Source organism: Lingula anatina, chromosome 4, assembly GCF_051362555.1.
Source record: "Lingula anatina isolate TDL-2025a chromosome 4, LinAna3.0, whole genome shotgun sequence".
Classification (NCBI taxonomy): Eukaryota; Metazoa; Brachiopoda; class Lingulata; order Lingulida; family Lingulidae; genus Lingula; species Lingula anatina.
Genome location: NC_141770.1, coordinates 26565940 through 26587056, shown reverse-complemented (window position 1 = coordinate 26587056; position 21117 = coordinate 26565940). Strand labels below are relative to the sequence as shown.

Here is a 21117-nt window from a genome sequence, read left to right as displayed (position 1 = left end):
GTCATGTTTTTTTTTTTTTTTTTTTTTTTTTTTTTTTTTTTTGTTTATGTTTCTTTTAAGGATCACCATCTAAAGGCTTGAAGTCAGTGACAAATCTGTCAATTCTTACTCGTCCAATGACAAATCTACAAGACAATATTTTTAGAACTAATTATTAAGGTCAATATGTTGCAGATGGGCCATGGGTCCAAAGCTCTAAAACAACACCCTCTACCAGGGTCACAGATTATTTTTACTAAATATTCAAAGATATGTCTCTGGTTAATTCATGATATGATTCTCTGCTCAAAAGTGCACATTAATAATGTGAGGCCCTGATAAAGGGAGGGTACGTACTTCAAAACTATGTCCAAGGGTAGAGATTAGATTACTCCTCTTACACAAAACCTCGATTGCAATACCTCCTGTCATGTGTCACTCACCTTCCCAAAGCCATGGGCCACATGGTGACATAATCACTGGAGATCTCACTGGTTAGGTCATTCTGGAATTATATGATATTGTTAAGACAATACTGTCTGAGATTGAAACATCTTTCAAAATTCCTTTCAATATTTGCTGAGCTTACTGAGGGAAACGTTTATAAATAAATAAATAAATAAATAAATAAATAAGAAAAACTATGGATATAAATAAATATTAAGGAAAAATAACAAATTATAGCAATTAATGAATAACTGAAGGAATCACATATATTAAATCAATCAATAAATAAATTATTAAACAAATAAGTCTAAGAAAAATCCACTGCAAATCAAAGTTATTGTATTTCAACTAATCAATGTAACATTGTTTCTGCGGGGTCATGCCGATACTCCCCCGCACCGATACTCCCCCGCACCGTTACTCCCCCGCACCAATACTTCCCCGCACCGATACTCCCCCTTAGTAAATTTTTGCATTATGTACATCGATACGACCCCACACCGATAGATCCCCGCATCGATAAACCCCCTGTAAAATTGCCGTTATACGCGCACCGTTACTCCCCCGCACCGTTACTCCCCCGCACCGATACTCCCCCGCATCATTACTCCCCCTATGCAATTTTGACGAAACTGAGGATGAAGTAACAGAGTCAACCCTCCATTTAATTATACAGGTTAGGGTCAGTCTAGGTAAGTGGATCAAAATCTACGACCCGTTTAAGTCCAAATTTTGCGGAGAATCTCATGTACTACGCAAGTCCTTTATGCGAAATTTCGAGTTCGCACGTATGTAAGCACGTACGATAGATATTGAACATTTCCAATAGATTCTACGAATAATCTGCGGACAGCGGGGCCGCAAGCGTACTTTGCTCCCTTTCTATTTAAGGAGTTTGCGATTGGTTTGCAAGTGAGACTTGCCTGGTCCAAGATGCACGCCGCAAGAAATGAAGGAGAAAGAGCCCTTTGCGTGTTGAGTACGGCGCACGCCCTCACATCTATAACGAACAAAATCGAAAACAAGACGGGACTGCGAGTATAAAAGGCGCGCTCACGACGCATGCTCGTGTCTCGACAATTTCGTTGTGCAACAATTTTCAAAATTTTTGAATTTTGCTAAATTCAGATTCTAATCTAATTCAGATTCAAAAGACAAGGGAAAGAAGCTTAAAGAGCAGAAAAGAAGGTTGGAGGAAAAAGACGGAAAACGAAGCGCTTTAGCACTTCTTTTTTATTACTTAATAATTTTACGAATTCATCGTTGCCTGAAAAAAAGACATAGCTGCGTTATCTTAGATTAAAACTAACTTTGCCTTAAGTTAATAAAAATAAATAAATAAATAAATAAATAAATAAAAGGCAGTACATTATATATACAGTAACTACTGAGTACAGTAGGAGAACGAAATTAATTTTGCAAAAACATTTCTCAAAAATCACAAGGAAGAGCTGCAGACCTACGTACTGTCAAGCTGCACACAAAGTCTGAGATTGACTTCCTGAAACGTTCTTTATTTTTCCCAATATATTTCGAATAAAATTAGTCAATTCTGGGTCCCAAGAGGGTGATGCATCTTGAAAAAAAAAAGCATTATAGAAAGTGTTGTAAATAACGAATGGGGTTTACAAAGCCAAGGGAATCTATGCCTTGGGGGAGTAGTGTTTTTGCGGAGTATCGGTACGCGGGAGTATCAGTGCGGGGGAGTATTGGTGCGGGGATGTAAAGAAGCGGGGGAGTATCGGTGCGAGGGAGTATCGGTGCGGGGATGTAAAGAAGCGGGGGAGTATCGGTGCGAGGGAGTATCGGTGCGGGGATGTAAAGAAGCGGGGGAGTATCGGTGCGGGGATGTAAAGAAGCGGGGGAGTATCGGTGCGGGGGAGTATCGGTGCGGGGATGTAAAGAAGCGGGGGAGTATCGGTGCGGGGGAGTATCGGTGCGGGGATGTAAAGAAGCGGGGGAGTATCGGTGCGAGGGAGTATCGGTGCGGGGATGTAAAGAAGCGGGGGAGTATCGGTGCGAGGGAGTATCGGTGCGGGGATGTAAAGAAGCGGGGGAGTATCGATGCGGGGGAGTATCGGTGCGGGGATGTAAAGAAGTGGGGGAGTATCGGTGCGGGGGAGTATCGGTGCGGGGGAGTATAGGTACGTAACCGTTTCTGCCCCATCTAACACTGTAATTATCAGTTTTCAAAAAATAAGTATGCATGAGGTGATGCAGGATTGGTCCTCTTCATGATGTCCTGAACCGTGGTACACTCCAGAAAGCCATCTGCTTGCTGGAACAGTTGGATGTCCAACTGTAGTATCTCCCAGCACATTTATTTGGACAATTTGTAAGACAGGTCCTTCACTGAGGCATCCGACGCCAACAGATCATGTACTGACTTAAACATCTGAGTATAAAAAGGTACCCGTTTTACAATAAAAATTTGCTTCTAGTGAAATAAGGTTTTGCTTATAAACTTATAGCATTTCATTGGATGAAAAAATACCAAGTCAACTTTGTTATGATCTTTGTTGTGATCTTTTTGTTTTGTTCCTATGGTTGGAGTTTATATATGACAAAGACAAGAAATTACACACAAACATCTCTTTTTCCTCACCTTTTAAGTGCAAGTTTTTCTAACCACCAGGCAAATCAGCCAAAAAGCGGCAAGGTGGGGTTCTCACAGAATACACTCATTTTGCCCACAGTTAATCACCTTTGTGACCTTAATTTAACTGTAAAATATTAAAGCTTTCCGTTGCGTTATTGTCGAGATACAGCCATATTCATATTTCACTGCCTCGATCGCGTGGCTCCCGTCTCACTTTTCAGCTGTGTGAGTGGTGTATTTTTCATCGAAGTTTGCTTCACAAATGTGCATCAAGTGATCAATACATTACTTCGGTCAATACCACAATTGAAAGATGGATATATAATCTTTATAACGACAGAGATTTATATCATAAATCCATTGCTATGGTTACAAACTACCGAGGTTATTTGAGGTCACTTGATGACTGCCGCAGATACCCACCCTGTCAATAGCCTTATATCTCCACTAGTAGAGCACCTTAGATAATATCACTGATATTTACTGAAAATATGGACAAGGGGCCTACCATAAATTAAAACACTGGCGTGGCCTTTTCCCTACAAATTTTGCAACAGCGACGCAAATTCTTCTATTTTCTGGCTACATTATCGTAAAACATTTTTGCTTCCCACAGTTTCGATTTGCATTCAAGAATGTTTAAGTTAATTTCAACGTTACTTAGGGACTAATTAACTTAAATAGTCTTCTGTACTTTTTATTTATTGATTCCTGGATATTAAGTATATGCTAAGTTCAAATACGGGGGTAAACATGCATTCGAAACTAAATTCGTGTAGGCGGCCATGACAGTTTCAAGTAGCAGTGGTGGAAAACGTGCGATGAATGCACTGCAGATTTTCCGAATTTCAAGCAGCAAAGCGCATACTTTGTTGTTCTGTAGACCGTTACAAAGACGGAAAGGTTGTGCGATACTCAGGAGATACGACTGAGATGATTGGGGTCACCTCCCGATGCTAAAAGTTACATGCAGAGTGAGAGGCTAATGAGAGGCAATGTCATCAGATCAGAGGAATGGAGAGTGAGCTCGACTCAGTCGTGTGTCCAGCGCATCGTCACATGCTATGGATACTTTGGGGAGCTGCAAGAACACGTCAACTACTTCTTCGAACCAAGTTATTATTGTAGGACTTTCCTTGCTCGGACCAAGCGGGAGCTTTCATGCACAGTGTATCCAAATTTTTATCAAGACAAAGCCAAGATATTCAGTTCGTTGGGCCCAGGTAATTAAAAAGTTCCCAGCAGGCACACAACGTTGATTCAACGTTGAATCAACGTTGAATTTATGTTGAGACGTTGATAAACGTTGAATCAACGTTGATTCAACGACCATAATTCAACGTTGGCATTTCAACGTTGATTCAACGTTGATTCAACGACAACAAATTCAACGTTGGCATTTCAACATTGATTCAACGTTGATTCAACGTCAACAAATTCAACGTTGGCATTTCAACGTTGATTCAACGTTGATTCAACGACAACAAATTCAACGTTGGCATTTCAACGTTGATTCAACTTTGATTCAACGACAACAAATTCAACGTTGGCATTTCAACGTTGATTCAACGTTGATTCAACGACAACAAATTCAACGTTGGCATTTCAACGTTGATTCAACTTTGATTCAACGACAACAAATTCAACGTTGGCATGTCCACATTGATTCAACTTTGAAGTAAGATTGAGTTGAGAAACCTACACTATTTCAACCTTATTCAACTTGCATTTTTGAATGTTGATGTTTGAGTAAATTTTTCACATTGATTCAATTATTCCTCCCAACATTGATTTTCTGGTCAGGTTTTAACATTGATTCAACTTTGGCATTTCAAGTTAACATAATGACTATTCAGGAGGTAATTAACTTATAATTAGTTAAAGATGTTAATTCAACATGGATTCAGTTTTTGCATTTCAACTTGAGACAGTATGCATGCCAACCGCGACGACAGACCGCAGGTGACAGTTATTTGAAGCCTATACAGACAAATCTGTGTCTGTAAAAAAAAAAAAAAAAAAAAAAAAAAAAAAAAAAAAAAAAAAAAGCCAATATTTGGTGATGTCATTTATTTTATTTTTTATTTATTTTATTATTTTAATTATTTAATTTTTGTCTATTTTTTTTTATTGACAAGTGAGTTGAATGCATTGAACTAACGTCATTTGATCAATTTTGATTTATCTCTCTCTTTCTCTCTTTTCTTCAAAGTCCCCTCATCATATTTGCACTATTTGATATAAATTGGACTTGACATTTGAATGAACTGTTAACTTTTAAGAGCTAAGTACTCGTTCCGCTATTCTTAAATTCCGCTTTTTATGACAAGCCGGTCAAGTACCCGGATGTAGCGTTTTTAGAGTTGTGGATACGAAGAAGCACAGGCGTATGAAACTGATACAATTCGTTGATTGATTCGATTCGTGATGCGATATAATTCGAAGGTATCAACACTGGAGACGAGGATTAACTTTAGTGCAAAACTACGAGCCAACTTTCTTTGAGAAAATGGAGGAAAAACGTGAAATTACGAAATTCGAAGCGTACAGAAGTCCGGAGAAATACGGGCCACGCTGGCTAGACAGTTTGCAGGATGAGAAAGAGAGAGATAAATCATTTGCTGACGGAAAAGGTTTGATCGTTTCAGAACCAACGGACGAAAAGAAATAATGAACAAAGACAGAAAATTAAAAAATACATGTCAGAAGAGACGCGCGCTGATGTAGCATTCAGGGGGACGTGTACGGTAAAGTCTTGAAAATTTCGTCGCTTAAAAATTAATTAATATTTTTAATTGTGTAAATCCGACTAATTTTTCAAAATTACCTCTCCCCGACTCCTGGGTATGACGAAATTTTCAAAAATCCTGCCTTTGGGCTTTTATCCTTAGCGTCTGTTATCTTTGACCCTCCTATATTGTGGGATATTTATTACTACTTCCGAAGTCGTTTTTTTGGTTGTAAATAATAATCTATTTATTACTGCATCTCGATTAAGTTTAACTTACTGTACCAGAAAATATCTTCTCGGTAAGAAACATACCTCCTGATGGAGGAGAAGTATCAAGATAAGCCTAATTGCCTCCTTACATCATAACCTGGACGCGACATATTAAAAAAAATACGCACTTGGCAACGTTTGTTGCATGCAGGGCTTTTCGCAGGATTGAGTGTCAGGCCTTCTAAAATTACCATCTGTAACTTCCTAAAAATTTACAGGGAGTTAAAATAATTGCACCCGCTGACGATCTTCCGCAATTTAAGTTCCTTGAATTATAATGAGAACTGCATTTTATTATTGCTTACATCGCGAACGATCTCCCGATGATGATATGAAAATTGCCTTTTCGTCTCGCTCGGATCGCGAACGATCTCCCTCTGACGATCTTACGACAGTCCTGGCGATATTACGCAAACGATTCTTCGCCGATACATGTATGCCGTGAGCGGGGAAGGGGGGTTAAAGATAAACTTTAAAATATATATTATTTATAATATTCAAAGGAGGAGGGTTAGAATTATGATCTCCCACTGACGATCTTTTGCAAACTAAGTTCCTTGAACTTATATGAAAACTGCATTTTATTATTGCTTACATCGCGAACAATCTCCCGACGATGATATGAAAATTGCCTTTACGTCAAGCTAGGATCGCGAACGATCTCCCTCTGATATGATCTTACGCGAACAAAGTCCTGAGGATATTACGCGAACGATTCTCCGCCCAAGATATACCGTGAGTGAGGGAGGGCGGGCTGATTAAAGATAAAATGAAAATGAATTTTTTAAATCCCAAGTGTGTGTCACTGTGTGTGTGTTTGTGTGTGTGTGTGGGGGGGGGGGGGGGGGGAGAGATCAATAATGATTTTCCGCTGACGATCTTCCGCGAACGAAGTTCCCTAAAATCCATTGAACTAATATAAAAATTGCATTTCATTCTTGCATACATCGCAAACGATCTCGTGCTGATGATCTTACGCGAACGATTCTCCGCCGAAGATATGCCGTGAGCGGGGAAGTGGGGGGGGGGGCGGGGGGTTAAAGATAAAATGAAAAATATATATCATTTATAAAATTCAAAGGGGGAGGGTTAGAATAATGGTCTCCCGCTGACGATCTTTTGCAAACTAAGTTCATTGAACTATTTTGAAAATTGCATTTCATTCTTGCTTATATCGCGAACGATCTCCCGATGATGAAATGAAAATTGCCTTTTCGTCTCGCTCGGATCGCGAACGATCTCCCTCTGACGATCTTACGCGGACGATTCTCCGCTGAAGATATGCCGTGAGCGGGAGCAGGGGGGTTGAAGATAAAACGAAAAATATATGTTATTTACAAAATTCAAAGGGGGAGGGGGGTTAAAATAATGATCTCCTGCTGACGATCTTCCACGAACGAAGTTCCATTGAACTAATATAAAAACTTTAAAGTGCATTTTATTCTCCCTTACATCGCGGCCGATCTCCCGGTGAAGATATGAAGATTGCCTTTTCGTCTCTCTCGAATCGCAAACGATCTCCCGCTGATGATCTTACGCGAACGGAGTCCGTTACAAATATGAAAATTATCTTCTCGTCTCGTTTGGATTGCGAACGATCTCTTGACGATATTACACGAAAGATTCTCCGCTGAAGATATGAAAATTGCCATCTTGTCCCATTCGCATTGCGAACGATCTCCATGTACGAGGCAGGTAATCGTTAAAGGTCCTAGATTGAACATGGATATGAATAGAAGTGACGGGTACATTTCCCTTCGAGATAATATCTTGATTTTTTCATTGTGTCTTCCTCATTTAGCACAGCCGCCGATAACAATAACGGCGTTACAAATGACAAAGCCGCGGCCTGTGACTTCTGTTTGCCGGCTTGATAACGCACCTTGAGCCAGGTAATAGTAATGAAACTATTTAGACAAAAGGCCGACGTTCCAGCAATTAAGAACGGGAATTCACATGTTAACCACCTATATTGTAAGCAACCGCTCGCAGGAGCGCACTATTGTTCCTATCTCCCATTGAGAGTGTTATCGGCAATGAGATCCTGATCGTATCATTGTCTTGAATCAACTGACGCATTACCTTCATGTTTGAGCTGGGCAACGCGGCCATATTTGGTGACGAACTTTTCAAAAATTATTGAGTACCTCAATTTCAAGGTCGACGAAGTTTTCAAAGGGAAAAAAATTACCTCGGCGGAAAATCGTCTGGCGACGAAATTTTCAAGAACGACGAAATTTTCAAGACTTTACCGTACAAGATATTTTCATGACTCTCCCAAACATATTGGGTACTTTTGTAGTATACCCCCCCACCCTGTAACTTCCTGAAACTTTCATTTTTCAAACATTTTTTTACTTGGTCTTTTTCACCTATGTCAAAGCTGTTGAAATAAAATGTTTTTGTAATTACCTGTGGTCTTTTTATTAGTTTTAATCACGTTTAATCCACCCCATTGAAATACAATGTGAAAATTTACAATGTACCTGCAGTCAATAACTTGCAGCGTTTTCGTTGGCTAACTCTACCTTATTTTATGTGAACATAGGATTGATACATTGTATACTTGGACTTCCTCTGTGAAATTATTATGAGCTACTTGTTCACATAAAATTACCTTAGAGTTAGCCAACGAAAACGCGGCAAGTTATTGACTGCGGGTGTAAATTGAAGATTCTAACATTGTATTTCAATGGGCTGGATTAAACGTGATTAAAACTAATGAAAAGTCCACAGGTAATTACAAAAGCATTTTATTTCAACAGCTTTGACATAGATGAACAAGAAAATGTAAAAAGCTGTTTGAAAAGTGAAAGTTACAGAAAGTTACAGGGTGGGGGGGTATACTACAAAAGTACCACATATTGCAGGTGTGAAACATGGATACACATAGACTGTTAACGCTTTTAATGAAAGTGCAACTCCAGAAACTGTGAGTATGTTAAAAACCGAAGTCATTTGACAAACCAACTCAGTCTAAACACCACGAGTTCAGACATGAAAAAACGAAGTAGAAACCACCCCGACTGAGAAAACATGGAACGTGCAACAAGTCTGCAAAACTGAAACTAATATTCATGTATATGACAGTTATGAACATGATAATCCAGGAGTGCATTTACATTTGGTGTGGGGTAACCAATGCAATATACACTGAGACTTGGTGGAAATAGAGATAGGCGGCATTAATCTCAGTGTACTAGCTGTATTACCAGATTCAGGCGCATATTGTAATATCATTGATGAAAATACATGGGGAATGCTGCAATCCAAGAAAAAAAAATGCGTCTCAGGCTCTTGTGGAGGACCACAAAACAAACAGTATTATTCAGACACGTCTGAGAAACCTTTAAAGTGAAGGGAGCATTTGAATGTGACTTAAAGGCAGACAAAGAAAGAGACCATGTGGAATTTGTAGTATTGTAGTGAAAGGGACATGGGGTTTGATTACCCTCTACCAGGGCGACTGATAGATTTTTACGGATATTCACAGATATGTCTCTAGCTAGATAGATTGTCATTTTAAGCTCCAAGTGACTAATCTAGCTAGAGACATATCTGTGAATATCCGTAAAAATCTATCAGTCGCCCTGGTAGAGGGTAGGGTTTGATATGAGTTGATTAGATTTGAGAATTTTCAATGTGGTTAGAATAATTATAGTTGGAGTTCATTTGTTATTCTGCAAATGTTTGAAAAGACAATTTAAAGACTGAACTGTCAATTAGCATATATTTGAAAGGACAGTTTAATTCTCTTTAACAAAGGAAGGGATGTTGTGTTTTTACCTGACATTTAAATGAGCTGTTGTTAATTTGGTAGATGTACTTGTTACATTGTTAATTCCTTTAATTATTATTAGCTTGTCAAGGAGCCTGATGTATCATTTCTTAGTGGTGTGGATATGACAAAAGCACAAGTGTTCCAAACTGGTTCAACTCATTGAGTGATTTTATTCATGATGTAATTTCATTCAAAAGCATCAACAATATACTGGGGTTTGTGTTTGTGCACATGTAATTGTCTTTTTATTGTACATCTATATCTATGGGGTATACATAATTCTTTTTTCAGAGTTTGCATGTATGTAGACAGCATGCAAGTTTAATTGAAACAGTTACTGCATGGTTATTTATAATTTTGTTATAATGAACTCTCTGTCATCTAAAAAACAATGTTTTTTCATTCATTATTCAAGATTTATTTATTACAGAACTAGTGATTATGATTATTAATGATATGTTTGAATTATAATTTACTTTAAAAATCACAATGTATAGTATAATTTAGGTTAAGGTGTGCAAAAATCCCCCCCCCCCCCACTATGTACATGCATAATTAATTACAATTTTTGTGTTAGTTCAGATTCGATGTGCAGCTTTGTTTTGTAAAAAAAAAAGTGTTGTTCTTAGTTTTTTATTTATTATTGCTATGTTGTAAACTATGTATATTTTAACTACTTAAATTAGCAGCATTTTTCCTTTTATGCAGTGACAAAATAAAGACATTGAAAATGCTATTTGTCTCAACTTTTATTTAATGTTAAATCAAGATATAATCAATGCTAAATCAACATATAATCAACGTTAATTGAGATTTCTAATGTTGAAACAACGTTGAATTGCCAACGTTGATTCAACGTTGACTTTTCAACGTTGATTCAACGTTGACTTTTCAACGTTGATTCAACGTTGACTTTTCAACGTTGACACAAACTTCCGTTTTCAAACATAAATTCAACGTTGATTCAACGTTGAGAATCAACGTTGATTCAACGTTGAATCAACGTTGTGTGCCTGCTGGGTTGACATTCGTCACATCTTTATAATTAATTAACACACCGAATTTTCATACAGACAGAAGGTTGATAATGGTATGATATCTGTGTTGTTTGAATTAAATATGCATAGTAATTAGACAAGTGAAGCTAAGTCATCATCTAAATACTGCTATCTCGAGATCTGACCCTCAGAACCACAGCAAATTTGTTATTACTTAAGTGAAAAGAGCTTATGATTGTACTGTACATGTTAGCAGTGTAAACTTTTTTTTTTGTATGAGCAACAAGTTACAGAACCCTCACAACTAAATAATACTGCTTTTATAGATCATTGCTAGTGATTTAAAGGGTAACAATCATATCACAATTACATGAATAATATATATATATATATATATATATATATATATATATATATATATATATATATATATATGAAATAAAGTTTAGTTGTAGCCTAAAATGGGGTTTCATGGTAAATTTTGTTGGTTGAAAATTAAAACCATTCAATAGATTAAAGAATAAATTTTTGTTGTTATTTTAGCTAGAAGATGTTAATTTGGAGACTGGTCAGAAAGAGCAGCCAGGAATCAGATATATATGGCAAAGAAAATAGTGATTAATCCAAGCACCCGAAAAAGAAGTTTTGTGAAGAGGATTGACTTACTGGCCAACAAACTAAAATGTATTTTTGATGTTTATCTACTTTGAACAAGTATTTGTATCTACAGTGGAAGGACACCAATGACCTGACAGATAGCTAATGTCAGCCATGATGATCCAAGCAAGTAGCAAGGAGATCCCCCAAGAGGAAGTTATTTATGGGAGCTTCATTAAATGATGAAAACTGACACTTTTCGATTACCTTTTTTTACAAGGAGCTTTTCAGACATGAATTTTTGCCCCAGAAACGTGGAATTCCGCATTTTTTAATTCAATTCAAGGTGTCCCGGACCTCTGGCCGCTTAGGTGTTGAGTCCCATGATAAATGTTCGGAGTTCTTTTTTTTTTTTTTTTTTTGAAACCTAGGATCATGGCTGCTTTTTTTCTGTTTCATTTTACTGAAGATATCCGTGAATGCCACCTTTAAATGGGATAAGATTTTACTGAGATATTGATATTGAATATCATATTTTTATTCCTTGGAGCAAAAGATCAGTTTGACTTATATATTTGAAAGCAGCAATATATGTTCCTGGTCCTGAGTAGTGCAAAATAATCCATGAATTACACCATTACATAAGTTCAACTTATTTCTTCATTCTTCCCAGGAAGGGGATTCAGTTGGATAATATAGATTTGCATTACTTTGATGTTTTTGTAGAATGAAAATCAAGTGTACTTTTTTTTTTTTTGAAACATTCACTTAAATCTTGAGTCAAAACTTTGTCGGTGTCTTATTCAGTTAAGGGTGACAGGAGTAGTCTTGAATGGCAGTTACAATGCCTTCCACCCATTTATTAAGTTATTGGTAATAAGTATTTTCCAGTTTGAAGATTTCAATTGTTTGCTACACTTCCAAATAATTTGCTTATTTATACTTAAACTTTAAAGATCCAATAAAGAGATGATTATGCATAATGAAACATTGTTGATTGATTTAAAGCTGTGTGTGTGATTGGTGCCCACTTGTGTCCAATAATTGTTGAAGTAGTAGATGAAAAGAAAAGTTAAAGGAAAACAGTTTTCTTTATATGATTAAATGTAAGAAAAATGTGGGTTGTTTGTCGTTTTATTTTCTGAATAATTAAATTTATTAGACTAAAAGTATTTTTAATTAATTTTGTAAGCTATAGTATTACAGCTGGGGAATACCATTCCCAGGTGTACAATCGAGATAGAAGCTATTGAGCAAAGGGTAAAAACTTGAGGCCAAGTAGCAGGTTGAAAAGGGTTTATGTCTTAACCAAAGCTACATAAATTTCTATCACAAGTCATCAAAATATGAATATGACGGTTTAAATCCCAAAGGTGGGCTCTGTTTTAGGGCAATTGCCTATTCTTGTAAAGTCTATTGTTCATATCTGCCGTGATTAGAGTAATTGAGCAGGTATTACTGGCCAAGACAAGAGCAACACCCATTCAAATTTTACAATTTTCGGATATTTTAATATTAAAATATATCGCCAACAAAAGAAAAGGCCACGAGGATCTCCTTTGTACTTTATATTTTTAATGTTCCTTTACAAACCCATACAGGTTTGACAGCCATCGGACCTCTACTAGTGGGTATATGACCCTCTGAAAATTGCCATGCTTAAACTTAGTTTTGGGGGGTGGGGTGAAAAAAGTGGGTACAGTGTGGACAAGGTGGGTTATATTTTTAGTTTGAAAGTCTTGGGGGGGAAGAATATTGATCAACAAAATACATCATACATGTACATAGTAAATATATTGCTAGATAAGAGTATAATAAGCATATATATGAGTGATGTGTATGATAACTGAAAATCTGCTTCGAAAGCTGGAAAAACAGAAAATTGGGCATAAATCCCTTGAAATACAGTTTTATGGCATAACATTTGGCAGAAGTTAAAAGGGTCCTCAGGCAAGTATTTCAGCCCAATAAGGTCAAATTCTGTGAACCCCCACCTTGCCGCACTTGTCTGGTGCTTAAAAAAACTGGCACTTAACCTTCATCTGAGTACACTGTTTAGCCTTGACTAAACATATGTATCCGTACACCTGGTCTAGACATGACACCAAGCTGTCAAAACCACGCTGAATATCTGTGGATACCTTCCACTGGGGAAATATGGAGAACATAATATTATTATGTGATATGATATGATATCATACCACCTTCAATAACTGCATGTGTGGTCTTGTTCCTGTACTGAATATGGTATTTTATAGTACATTGCTATGCTTCGTTTATTATCACATTTTTCATTTATAAGGAGACAAATTGCACAGACACAATATGTTGCTGATTGTCAAGTTTTGTTTCCATAAATCACTGTAGCAGTTTTTCTTTTCATTTTTGTATTTATGCAAATTGTTAAAGGTGTCAACTATTTAAATTATTTGTAAGATATGTAACTATATGGACATGGATTATTTCCCTTTAAATAAAGACAAATTTGAAATATTTTTTTTCTTACAACAAAGATATGGATGCTGAGAGAATTTCTTTTATTTCAGTTAATTTTTTCTTACAACAAAGGTATGGATGCTGACTGACAGAATTCCTTTTATTTCAATTCAGCTCAAAATTACAAGTTCTGTTGTATGGATTCCAAGCAATGCAATACTAGGAAGTGCAGCATGAGCACAGATGTCTGCCATAGAAAAGAAGGCAAAAATTCTGTAAAATCCTTTAATTTTAAGGAGACCCAGACTTCGACTTTTTTTTTTTTTGCTCCTAAACATTCAACAACTGTCATTCCTGGAAATTTAATTGTATTTTGTGAAGACCATTGTGAGATATTTTGTCTACAAAGAAATTGATAACCCAATAAAGGAATAGTACTACATACTAATGAAGGTCATGAGACCCAAGGTGCACCAGAAATACCAAACAGTAGCTGTCCATTTTAGCCTTTAAATTATCACATTTTCACCTTGTTTCATCAAACACTATTTCCTCTTTTTAAACTGTTGAGGAATTCTGTTTTTTAACAGCTATTGCCTAGAACAAAATATTGCCTAGAATAAAATATTTTTCACACATTCTCACTTTCTTCATATAGTTTGATATTTTTTCTTTTTTTTCATTTAAAGAACATAAATCTGCTTTCTCTCTCTCTCTCTCTCTCTCTCTCTCCGACACAATATATGTGGCCTCTCCCTCTCTCTCTCTCTCTCTCACACACACACACACACACACACACTGCTCTCTCTCATAGATAGTGCTTGGCTAATGTCCTGAGGAATTTCTGCATTCTTTTCTGTTTGGCTAGAACTAGAATATCCTCTGACTTGCTGCTGTTCAATTCCAACTGACCAATGGCATGCAACTGAAAAAAAAGGATGAAATATGTATCACAAAAATGTATGAAATTGCGCAAACTATCTGAGAAATGTGTGACAATTTTAACTATGACTTTACGTAATATAATTATAAATATCTAAAAAAGAATAAATATTTTATAAGAAAATATAAAATTTTGGTAATGGTAATATAAACTATGACTTTGTGTAATAAAATGTGACAATTTTAACTATGATTTTTTATAATATAATTATAAATACCTAAAAAATACATATAAATTTTATTACAAAATATAAAACTTAAGGTAATCGTAATATAAACTTTTACATTGGGTAATATAAATAAAAATATAAATTAGAGACTTGTCCAGTTAAGAGGGGTTTAGAAATTATTAGTTACTTACAGCTCTTTGTTTCTTCTCAAGTTCTCCCTTCTTGGCATGAAGATCTGGCAATTGTTAAAGGTTTTTTAATAGATGCAAAATGCACTTATGTTATAACAATGTATATGAAAACCATATTCCCCATACCTTAAATTATCTGAAATCTGATATGATAAGCTCAAGCTGCACTGAAATATGAAGCCTGTGATATGATCCCTGTAACAGACTGGGTTCATTTTCAATAAAATAACTGAAACTAAAGACCATTTAGCTACTTTGAGAGGGCAGGCAAATTAAGTAATTTTAACAAATTAATTTTAAAAAATAATAACAAATAAATAAAATTTAAAAAAATGGAAAAAAATCTGAAGCAACTTTACGGTTATCTTTTCTTTGCTCATATTAGTTCAATATCAAATCTACTGGTCAACTGCCTCAGACCAGTGGTTAATGCTGGACACTGGGCAAAGGATACTAATCAGAAACTCCAGAATGGTGACGTCCCATATACAGTCATAGTAAGCATCCATGGCATCCTGACAGTGTTTTTCCTGGAAGGAGCGAAAGGCGGTCACGTAGTCCACCTCCTCAAGAAACTGACACAGTACAGCTGACTGGAAGGGATGACAATGTCTAGTATTTATCAGAATTAACTTGAAAAGATTTAAGAATTGAATAAATGTGGCCTGCAATGTAACGTACGTAATGTTTATATTGACACAGTATTGACTCCTAAAAGTAATCATGACATGTCTGGTATTTATCAGAATACTGGTGAATTGAACAGAAAGCAAATTTTAACATAAAAAGCTTTTTAGACAGGTCTGTTACAAAAAAATCCATGTTATGTAAATAGTAAATGTTAGTACAGGCATTACAAATGCTTACATGTTTTAATGTGCTATTTGAATGTATATAGTGGCATTTGATTTGGTTAATTAAGTGACAAAGATTTAGCTGACTGACTTCAGGCTGTACTGTGTAACTCTGTGACCTTAGTGGCCTACATAGATATAAATAGAAATCACACTGTAATTAGAGATGACTCCTAAGACAGAGGTTAAGTGTTCATGAGAGATGAATGTGATAAGATGATAAATATGCAGCTTAATCTGACAATTACCTGTAGATTTACAGGAGTTATATCACTGAGGACTTTACTATACAGTATTTTACACCATTTTCAGATGAGAGCCTGTAAACTTTCACTGCACGTATGTTCCAATGAACTTTTCTTCTCAAAGCTTGAGGTCATGGCACATGTGCAACAGAAACGAAAGCTGGAAATTTTCTAACATCTGGAAATACTATTTCCTCATACAGTAAATGCTGATGTAATCAAACAGTTTGATACATTGATGCAGTATTCTGATATTCTGAAACATTGATACAGTACTCTGATACATTGTTGCAGTATTTCCCTAAATTGTTGCAGTATTTTCTTACATTGAAACAGTCAACTTGAATCATCAGACTAAGAATATCCAAGATGGCTACTGGGGGCAGAGAGGAAGATATTTCTGGCAGTTTTGTGACATGTCACATCTGTCTGGAGGAATATAAAGACCCCAGGGTTCTGCCATGTCACCACACATTTTGTCTCAGATGTCTGCAGCTCCATGTCACCAGCAATGGCAGTCATAATGACACATTTTCATGTCCTGTTTGCAGACGGAAGACACTCACGCCTAAAGGTGGTCTCCAACAACTTCCTCACAATTTGTTTATGGCAGAAGTTCAGAGCACCAAGGCAGATGTCTGGTCATGTGACCTGTGTGGTGGTGACAGCAGCACATATCACTGTCAAGAGTGTCGCCAGTACATATGTGACTGCTGTAAAAGTTTCCATGATGACCTCAACGAAGGTCACACACTGAAGGTTGTAAAAGAAGGCTTAATAACAGATGCTGCTCTTGAAGATCAGGACAATTCTATGCCATTTTCAGAGCTTACTACAATTGTTTTACAGTTTAGTCAATGTGTGTTAAAACTGAAAGAAGAATTAAAAACCTGTGAAGAAGAAAAGATCAAATATATGTTCAACAGGAGAGAAATCCACCAGAGAATCAAACAACAGGCACACCAAATTAAGGTCCTCACTGATGCCCGATGTGAAGAATTAATCAAAGAAACTGATGATTTGTTGAAAGAAAAGCTAATAGAACTAGCAAAATACACAAATACAGTCAGCAGACAACACAAGCTTACAGAGGAGATGTACTCAGAAGCCATCAACATCCAGCAAAGCAGGAACATAGAATCAAACCAAGTAGAATTGCTCAAGAAGCAGTATGCAGAGATGCAACTCAGCAATGCTGATCCTCGACTTCGAGATCCCCTGAAAGTTCTCTACCATGAGAGCACCCCAAAAGAAGAGGACATCAGGACCTTGATGGGAACACTTCAGAGGTATAATGGTGCAGAATCTGAAAGAACCACTGATGAGCCCCTAGCCAAAAGAAATTGGTTAATCATTGAGAAATGGGGCAGCAGTTGGACCAATAGAAGAGCAGAGAAAGTCTCAGAGTATCAGCTGGAACATAGTAAATCATTTAAAGATTGTTCGTACACAAGTATAGCCAAGAACAGCACTGGAGACATCTTTGTCCTGGATTCTGCACATGATCAGGTAGAAACATATACAACAAAGGGGAAATTTCTGAGGCATTTTGACCTCCAGAAGAAAAACTTGAAACCCCATAAATTGGCTGTAGCGAAAGACACCAGTCTGCTTGTATCTTACTCTCCAGATCCCCCATATCAAAGTCGAGTTATTGAACTTTCTCTTCCTCAATCTGGTTCCCTAAAAAATACTTTCCGTCAACATGTTCTGGTTGCTTCAAGTGGAGATTTTGCATGTCTTTTAGGGATTAATAATAGAACATTGGTAAGACAAACATATTTCAAAGTGAAATATCAAACCCATGATTATATTGGTTAATTGTCTGTCCCTAGTGACAAGTTCACATGGATGCAAGGTAAAGCACCCTCAGATATGGCAGTTGACAAGGAGAAGAATGTGTTCTTACTTTTTCCTGGCAATCACTGTTTATTGGGGTTAAACAGCAAAGAGGAAGAGAAATTCATCTATAGCAAAGTTGACATCCCAGGCACTGGTATTGGTCAGTTAACACATCCATCTTGTGTCTGTACTGACAACAATGGTGACATCTACATTGGAGACACAGGGAGGATTGTGAAGATCAAATCTGATGGCACATTTATTTATCACATCACAGGTGTGTGTCAGCCAATCAGTGGCTATGTATTCCTGGTGGATCATCAGGGACACATTGTAACAGTTGAAGATGGTAAAGTGATCAAATACATATACTAGATACTGGGGAACTATCCACCCATATATCCCTGGTCTTACAATGTATTCTGTGCATATGTTATGATATAAACTATTATATAAACTTGAGGTAATAATTATCTTCATATACTGATCAACTTGAACAGATAAACAGGGGTAGCAGAGTGGATTTATTCAAGCTACTCTCTTGTGCACGGGTCTGTGTTGTTATCTTTTTACACAGATTTTAATTTGTACATATCTTAGAAATAATTATCAAAAGAACTTTTTAGCCATGGGCAACTTTTTTGAAATTTTGCGTTTTTCTATATGCAGTTGATGTTGTAGATGAGAGAATAAATTAAAGTTAAAATCAAAGTAGATGTGAAAGGTATGTGCTATGTTAATTAGCTTTGCATTACGTGTACATAGATTGTGATGTTATATGCATATAATTGAAAAATAACAAAAAATATGTCAGCATGCTTAAAGTATTGTTATAGTATCAAATTTCAGTAAAATGTGCAGTCTCAATTATTATAACAATTGTATGAAATACCTAGAAATTTCCACTTTAAACTATTGTACATGTAAGATATAGTGGTTTCAGGGTTTATATTTGTTTATGTGCAGTGATATCTTCAAGACTAAGTTCAAGAGAGACTTGTACATAATACCTAGATATTTTCACTTCAAACTCTTGTACATGTACATGTGTGGCACTGTGATTTCAGTGTTGTTACCTCCGCCAAGGGGGTTATGTTTTCACCCCTGTTTGTTTGTCATCAACATAGCTCCAAAAGTTATGGAGCGATTTTGATGAAATTTTCAGGAACTGTCAGAAGTGGGCCGAGGAAGAGATGATTAGTTTTTGGTAGTGATCTGGATCAATAATCAATCAATAATCATTAATAATAAAAAACACTGCCTTGGCGGAGGTCTGCGTTCTAGTTTAAGTTAGGTAAAGGTTTGTTTTGATCATGCTTAGAATTATTTCAAAAATGTTAAATAATACAATATTATCCTTGAGTGTAGGTAATTTAATGGAGTGTTGTGGTTTGAGAAAAAAAAAAAGCTTTTTTTTTCCTGTAAAGGAAGCGAGAAGTAAGAGAACAGATCATTATCAGAGTTTCACTTACAGCATGTAAGAGAGGAATTAAGTTACAATTAAACTGTAATTGGCAAGGAAAGATTTTAGCTTTCAAAATGGAAGCAGAAATAGCACAGTCAAGAAGAGAGGATATTAAGATATTATCTATAGAATTTTTTGTCTATAGAATTGAGTATTATAATGTGGGTTTTTAATTCAGCTTTTAATTAGTTGTTTTTTTTTCCATCCTGAATTTTAAAAACTGTCCTATTAAAGCCCCCTACCTGGGTGTAACACTGGAGATAGTTGCAGCTCTTGATGAGCCTCTTGTACACCTGGTCATCAAGGATGGTCTTGGGGACAGGACGGGAGAAATAGTCTGACGCCACCAAGGCTGCCTCCATGTAACAGTGCATGGCACCAGAATACTGGGCATGTGCTGGGAATGATTGAAATACTTCACTGAATATATATAGTTTGATTGGAATTAAACTGCTGCAGAGATGATTTTGACATTATGAAGAAAAAAGTTAATGGGGTGTTCCGCAAATGTTTTGTACTCTTAATCGAGTATACAAATGTAATATTAGATAAATAGTATTTACTAATTAAGCATGATTTCATAACCTTTCAAATTAATTTAACTACAAAATTAATTCAGATGGCATAATTTTTGTCATAAGTTTCAGTTTTGGATGAAAGAGATAAAATTCTGATTATACAGACACAATTAATTGAAAAAGACAAGCATCGACAAAACTCTCACCAAAATGTAAATCTGCCTGCGTCTTGAGCCAAGAAGGTTGTGTTGAATTCACAAAGACAGCATGCTGCATCAATGTTGTCACTGCATCTGACACTGCCGGGAGGTTCAACTGACTTGAGCTACAAGATAAATGCACACAGTTTTGACCAAAATTAATTAAAAAATTATTGTGCACAAATTTGAGGTTTATTGTTATGTTATTTTTGTTTATGATTTTTTTAGGATCACTATCTATGGGCTTGAAGTCAGTGACAAATCTGCCAATTCTTACTCTTCCAATGACAAAAAATCTACAAGACAATATTTTTAGAACTAAGGTCAATGTTGCAGATTAGCATTGCACCCAAAGCTCTAAAACATAACCTTCTACCAGGGTTACAGATTGTTTTTTCACTCAATATTCAAAGATACGTCTACGGCTAAATCATGACATGATTCTCTGCTCAAATATGCACATTAATAATCTGCAGCCACGACAGAGGGTGAGTACTAAAACACTACAGACAAGGTGATTAGTATACCCCCCACGCACAAACAGTCGATTGCAATACCTCCAGTCACGTGTCACTTACCTTCCCAAAGCCGTGGGCCACATGGTGACATAGTCACTGGAGATCTCACTGGTTAGGTCATTCTGGAATTATATGATTTTGTTAAAACAATACTGTCTGAGATTGAAACATCTTTCATAATTCCATTCAATATCTACTGAACTTGCTAAGAGATAATCTTTTAAATAAATAAATAAATAAGGAAAATTATGAAAATTATTCCTTCAATAAAAAAAATAATAACTACAAATAATAATTAATGAATAACTATGAGTCACATATATTAAATTAATAA

General features: G+C 36.2%; 1 protein-coding gene and 1 long non-coding RNA gene across 4 annotated transcripts in view; one reads left to right on the top strand and one right to left on the bottom strand.

The window, feature by feature from the left end:
• The window catches only part of LOC106156943 (integrator complex subunit 8-like), a 40845-nt gene that overhangs the window by 10562 nt on the left and 9166 nt on the right, over positions 1 to 21117 (bottom strand). The window contains exons 21-26 of one of the 3 annotated variants that reach the window (XM_087011242.1): positions 20844 to 20905; positions 20272 to 20390; positions 19790 to 19944; positions 15596 to 15734; positions 15142 to 15185; positions 13923 to 14763 (exon numbers count right to left, since the gene is read on the bottom strand). In XM_087011242.1, the coding sequence (XP_086867368.1) occupies positions 14647 to 14763; positions 15142 to 15185; positions 15596 to 15734; positions 19790 to 19944; positions 20272 to 20390; positions 20844 to 20905 (636 nt within the window). In that variant the 3' untranslated portion in view covers positions 13923 to 14646. Of the gene's footprint in view, positions 1 to 422; positions 485 to 13922; positions 14764 to 15141; positions 15186 to 15595; positions 15735 to 19789; positions 19945 to 20271; positions 20391 to 20843; positions 20906 to 21117 lie in introns of those variants that run through there. The other 2 variants (XM_087011240.1, XM_087011241.1) reach the window with 2 other exon arrangements.
• On the top strand, positions 3229 to 12522 carry LOC147762678 (uncharacterized). The gene is made up of 2 exons (XR_015333925.1): positions 3229 to 4248; positions 11349 to 12522. It is a non-coding gene; the product is annotated as an uncharacterized LOC147762678 (long non-coding RNA).